General features: G+C 49.1%; 1 protein-coding gene across 1 annotated transcript in view; it reads left to right on the forward strand.

Annotated features, from left to right (window-relative positions):
- The window catches only part of gnat1 (guanine nucleotide binding protein (G protein), alpha transducing activity polypeptide 1), a 65,496-nt gene extending 60,788 nt beyond the window's left edge, over positions 1-4,708 (forward strand). Inside the window, exon 8 of the mRNA XM_055648062.1 lies at positions 3,953-4,708. Within this exon, the coding sequence (XP_055504037.1) occupies positions 3,953-4,143 (191 nt within the window). The 3' untranslated portion in view covers positions 4,144-4,708. The remainder of the gene's footprint in view (positions 1-3,952) is intronic.
- Positions 4,709-6,000: the final 1,292 nt, after the last annotated feature.

The raw sequence follows: 6,000 nt of genomic DNA on the forward strand, positions 1-6,000 counted from the left end.
CAATGAATTCCACACGTTCACCATCCTCTGGCTAAAGAAATTCCTCCTCACGTCCATTCTAAAAGGTTGGTCCTTTTATTCAGAGGCTGCGCACTCCAGTTCTAGACTCTCCCATTACTGGGAACATCCTTCCCATCTTCTCTCGATCTAGCCTTTCATTATTCATCAGGTTTCAATGAGATCACCCCTCAACCTTCTAAACTCCAGTGAGTACAAGCCAATTCAGAGCTTTTCAGGACTCCTCATACATTAACAGAACCATCCCCAGAATCTGTCTCGTAAACCTCCTCCAGACCCTCTCCACTGGTAGCAAATCCTTCCTCAGATATGGTGATAAAAATTGCTCACAATATTCCAAATGTGGCCTCACCAGCGCCGTATAAAGCCTCAACATTACACCCTTGCTCTTATAGTCTTGTCCCCTCAAAGTGAATGCTGGCTTGCATTTGCCCACCTTCCTGCGGATTCAACCTGCAAACAGCTAGGTCCTGCACTGACTGGGCACACACACATGATTTCATCCAAACTTTAAAGCTCCACCACAGTTATAACAATGACACTGCGTTTATTGTTAACAGATCATCTGTAAGTTTTCATGCTTGATCTGCTATCTTTATTTCGCTAATAAAACAAATGCTCAGCTGTTGGGAAAAAAATAATATTTTGCACCCATTTCCAGTCTATGAAAAATTACCTCTATAAGTTTGTCAATGGTTCCTCTCTCATCTCCGAGTCAGAAGATTCGAGCGGTTTCAAAGCTTTGTCCAGAGTACAGAATCTAGACTGATGCACATTGCCGCCATTTGAGTGGGGTGTTTAACTGCTGCCTTATCACCCCTCAGTTGAACATTAAATGTCCCACTGCAATATCACGAGCGACGGGGGAGTTATCCCTGATGCTCCAGCAAGTGGCGCAGCGGTAGAGTTGCTTCCTTACAGCGCTTGCAGCAAGCGCTTGCAGAGACCCGGGTTTGATCCCGACCTCGGGTGCTGTCTGTATGGACTTTGTACGTTCTCTCGATGACTGCGTGGGTTTTCTCAGAGATCGTCGGTTTCCTCCCACGCGCCAAAGGCGTACAGATTTGTAGGTTAATTTGCTTTGTATAAGTGTAAATTGTCCCTAGTGTGTTTGGGGAATTGCTGGGGGGCACAGACTCGGTGGGCCGGAGGGCCTGTTTCCGCGCTGTATCTCTAAACTGAACTAAACTGAAGTGTTTACAACTCCGCCAACATTATCCCAAGATTAGGGCGGGGAGGGGAAGGAGGGAGAAAGCAAGGACTGCCTGAAATTAGAGAAGTCAATGTTCATACCACTGGGGTGTATCCTGACGACGGGTGCTGTCTGCAAGGAGTTTGTATGTTTCCCCTGTGACTGTGTGGGTTTTCTCTAGGTGCTCCGGTTTCCTTCCACACTCCAAACACAAACAGGTCTGTAGGTTAATTGGCTTCGGTAAAATTGTAAATTGTCCCGAGATTGTAGGATAGTGTTAGTTGGTATTAGTGTATCGGTGAACCAAAGGGCATGTTTTCTTGCTGTATCTCTAAACTCTGAGGTCTAAAGATTATCTGGATATTAATGTTGATAGGATCATGCTGTGCACAATTTAGTTGCTGCATAGCTGGACACGATGGCAGTAACTACATTTCAGAGGTTTTGCATTAAAGCCCTTTGGGATATCCTTAGCTTATAAAAAGTGAGTTACAATTACAACCCTCTCTTTCTCCAATGCAAAGTTGTTGGAATATTTTGCAATCAACATTTGCACTTTATAGTTTAACTTAGAGATACAGCACGGAAACAGCCCACCGAGTCCACGCTGACCAGCGATCCCCGGACATCAACACTTTCCTACACGCACGAAGGATAATTTACAAATGTACTGAAGCCAATTATCTTAGAAACCTGTCTATCTTTGGAATGTGGGAGGAAACCGGAGCTCCTGGAGAAAACCCACACAGGTCACAGGGAGAACGTACAAACTCCATACAGACGACACCTATAGTCAGGATCGAAGCCGGGTCTCTGGCGCTGCAAGTCAGCAACACTACAGCTGAGCCACCATGCCACTCTGCATTGTGTTGGTCAGGCTTATACTTGGAGTAGTGTATGATGTAAGATCTTGACCTGAAACCTTGACCTTCCCTGTGTCTCCACAAATGCTGCTTGATCCACTGAGTTCCTCAATAGTTTGCTTTCATTTTGGTCCGGTTATGTTCCTGGGCAGGGGCTAATCCCAAGATGTTGCCAGTGTTGGCAATCCTGTTGGAGATGGTCCTGACCTGGTTCCTGAATGTTGTCCTACATGATGCTTGCATGGCAGGCTCATTGTACAAGTTGTCAATGATAAATGTGAAATTGTGCCACCAGATCTTGTGTCTTCAAAATGGAAGGATAGTCCTTAATGATGCAACCCAAATATAATTGGGCGCAGGACACAACGTTAAGGAACTCCCGCGATGATGTCCGGAGAACATCCAGGGCCATTGTCCTTTATTCCAACTATCATTCCAATCCACAGAGAGTGTCCTCAAGTCTCCCAATCAGTTTCATTTTACTTGCGCTCCCACACAAGACACATTTCAGGATCAGGATAGAGTCACAGTGTCACACAGCATGGACACAACTTGCCCACGTCGACTAAGATGGAGTTGTGGAGGAAACCGGAGCTCCCGGAGAAAACCCACGTCGGTCACAGGGAGAACGTACAAACTCCATACAAACTGAGCCCGTAGTCAGGATCAAACATCGACACTGGTCCCACCTGCCCGCATTTGGGTCACATCCCCCTAAACCTTTCCTATCCCTGTATCTGTTCAACTGTCTTTTAAATGTTGTTACAATACCTGCCTCAACTACCCCCTCTGGCAGCGTGTTGCAGATGCCCATCGCCCACCATGCGAATAAGTTGTCGTTCTCACCTTAAACCTAAAAGCATGAGGGCCCCCATCAAATCAACTGAAGGCAGAGATGAGACGATACCAAGGGTCATTCAGGTGCAGGATAAGAGGGAGTGAGGCTGGGATCATCAGGGCAGTCAGATTGTGGTCAACCTTTATACTTACTTTGCAACTAACAGAAACCTGTTCAACTGTCAAATCTGGACAAGCTTTTCCCTTTGAGAATAGGGAAGATTCAAACAAGAGGACATGACTTCAGAATTAAGGGACAGAAGTTTAGGGGTAACATGAGGGGGAACTTCTTCACTCAGAGAGTGGTAGCGGTGTGGAATGAGCTTCCAGTGGAAGTGGTGGAGCCAGGTTTGTTGGTATCATTTAAAAATGAATTGGATAGGCATATGGATGAGAAGGGAATGGAGGGTTATGGTATGAGTGCAGGCAGGTGGGACTAAGGGAAAAAAAGTTGTTCGGCACGGACTTGTAGGGCCGAGATGGCCTGTAATTGTTATATGGTTAAATCAATTGAAATACTTACTGACTCACCCATCTGCAAAGAGCATGAGTAAAGGGAAGACAGTACATGCTTTAAAGGGAGACATGTGAACTTTAGACTTTAGAGATACAGCGCGGAAGCAGGTCCTTCGGCCCACTGAGTCCACGCCAACCAGCGATCACCCCGCACACTAGCACTATTCTACACACGATGTACAATTTATTATTTATAGCAGCGAATTAACCTACAAACCTGTATGTATTTGGCGTGTGGGAGGAAACCAGAGCACCCGGAGAAAACGCACGTGGTCACGGGCAGAACATACAAACTCCATATAGACAGCACCTGTAGTCAGGATCAAACCCGGGTCTCTGGCGCTGTAAGGCAGCAACTCTACCGCTGCGCCACCGTGCTGCCCTCTGTTGCTTGTGGTTGAAATGATTTACCATTGAATTCACAGCCCAGACTGCCTGCCCATGGTCAAACAGCAAGCAAGATGAATCCATGTCCGAGGCATTTTCACCATTGAATCTCATTGGGTTCTTTCCCACCTTTTCACAGGCAACAACTCATTGGAAGATGCTGGAGCCTACATTAAACTCCAGTTCCTGGAATTAAACATGAGGAAAGATGTGAAGGAGATCTACTCTCACATGACCTGTGCCACAGACACAGAGAATGTCAAGTTTGTGTTTGATGCGGTGACAGACATCATCATTAAGGAGAACCTGAAAGATTGTGGTCTGTTCTAAACAGATTCCAGCACCAAGGTATTGATGAGAACTGAATTATATTCAATGTTAAAACTCTCGCCCCTACTTCCCAATGCATGGTCTCACTCCTTTCACTTCTGCCCGCCCAATACATGAGCTCCACACCATTAACTTTAGTATTAGGCTGTGGCTAGTGGGGTGCCGCAAGACTCAGTGCTCAGTTTTGCGTGGAATACCACGCACCTCCTCTATCTGGGGGTCTACCTGAGTCCCGATGAGGGGGGGTGGCCGGCAAACTGGCAGGAGCTGGAGGCGAAGGTGATCGCCCGGCTGGGACGTTGGTCCGGCCTACTTGGTGTGCTCTCTTACCGGGGCAGGGCTGTAGTTATAAACCAGCTGGTGGCCTCTCTGCTGTGGTACCAGATGGCCACTATGGTCCCGTCCTCTTATTTTATAACCATGTTACAGAGGAGATTGGTCAACTTCTTCTGGGGTGAGAGGAACCACTGGGTTTCTGCTGGGGTTCTGAGTCTCCCGTTGGAGGAGGGTGGTCAGGCGCTGGTCTGTATTCGTACCCAGGTGGCAGCTCTCCGACTCAGGACCCTGCGGAGGTACGTCTACTCGGACTACCCTTCTAATTGGCACGTGCTGGCGATGTATTTTTTCCGCCACGGGCGCTGCCTTCAGGAGGGCTCACGGCTCCCGGTAGCGGGCATGAGTCGACGCGCTAGACGGGATAGGCGGGAGTTGCCTGGCTTTTACCGTGACCTCCTGAAGGCCAGGAATTTGGTTACCTTCAGCCTGGGCCCTGCTCCTCAGAGGGAGGGGGGTGTCGTGGCTGTGACGGTGGGTGTCGAGGAGAGGCGTGTGCATGGAGCGATTCCGGACGAGCTTACCCCCGCTCAGTCGGAATTGTTCATAAGGCCCACGGCCCAGGTCCCCCCCCGAGAGCCGGCCCCACGCAACATGAGCCGCCTTTCCGAGATGCCCAGCGTGCCATTCTGTGACGCGGAGAGGCGCGTACTGTACAGGCTGCTCTTGCACACTCTCCACTTCCTCGCCCTCGTCTTCCGTCCAGACACACCCTGGCGGTCCGTGTTGCCACCTGACAAGGGGAGCGGTCCCCAGTGGAGGTCTCTCTACAAGGGAGTCCTCCCCCTTTACATCAGGGACCTGGGGTGGAGAGTGTTGCACAAAGCCGTGGCCTGTAATAGGTATTTGAGCCGGTTGACGGACTCTTCCCCTGCTTGTCATTTCTGCGGTGAGGAAGAGACCGTGTTCCATGTGTACATAGAGTGTGAGAGGTTGCAGCCACTGTTCAAGTATCTGAAAGGGCTGCTCCTCAAGTTTTGGCTACATATTAGTCCAACGCTATTAATTTATGGGCACCCGGTACAGAGGGGGGGATGGATGGGAGGGAGGAGGGGTCTCCCTGTCGGTCTGCTCCTGGGCCTGGCCAAGATGGCCATTCGCGGGTCCAGGCAGCGGGCAGTCGATGGCCGCACAGCGGTCGGCTGCCTGCCCCTTTCACGGGGTTACGTCCGAGCTCGCGTGTCCCTAGAAAAGGAACACGCAGTGTCCATGGGGACTGTGGAGGCATTCTGTGAACGCTGGTCACCACAGGAGGTTGAATATATTATACATTAAAATGTTAATATTGTAATTTGCTAATTTTGTTTAAGTGTTTTTTTAATTGCTTGAGCTTTTTCCGGGTCTATGTCCGTGCCCGCCTGTCCCTGGAGAGGGGACACGCGGTGTCCATGGGGACTGTGGAGGCCTTCCGTGAATGCTGGTCGCCGTTGGAGGTCGAGTGTTTTGTTGATAAAGTTGAGGTTATATTAATTTGATGATCGTTTGTTTGTAGACTGTCAACATAGGCAGTCTTTGATTGTGTTA

This window comes from Leucoraja erinacea, chromosome 16 (genome assembly GCF_028641065.1).
Source record: "Leucoraja erinacea ecotype New England chromosome 16, Leri_hhj_1, whole genome shotgun sequence".
NCBI classification, from domain to species: domain Eukaryota; kingdom Metazoa; phylum Chordata; class Chondrichthyes; order Rajiformes; family Rajidae; genus Leucoraja; species Leucoraja erinaceus.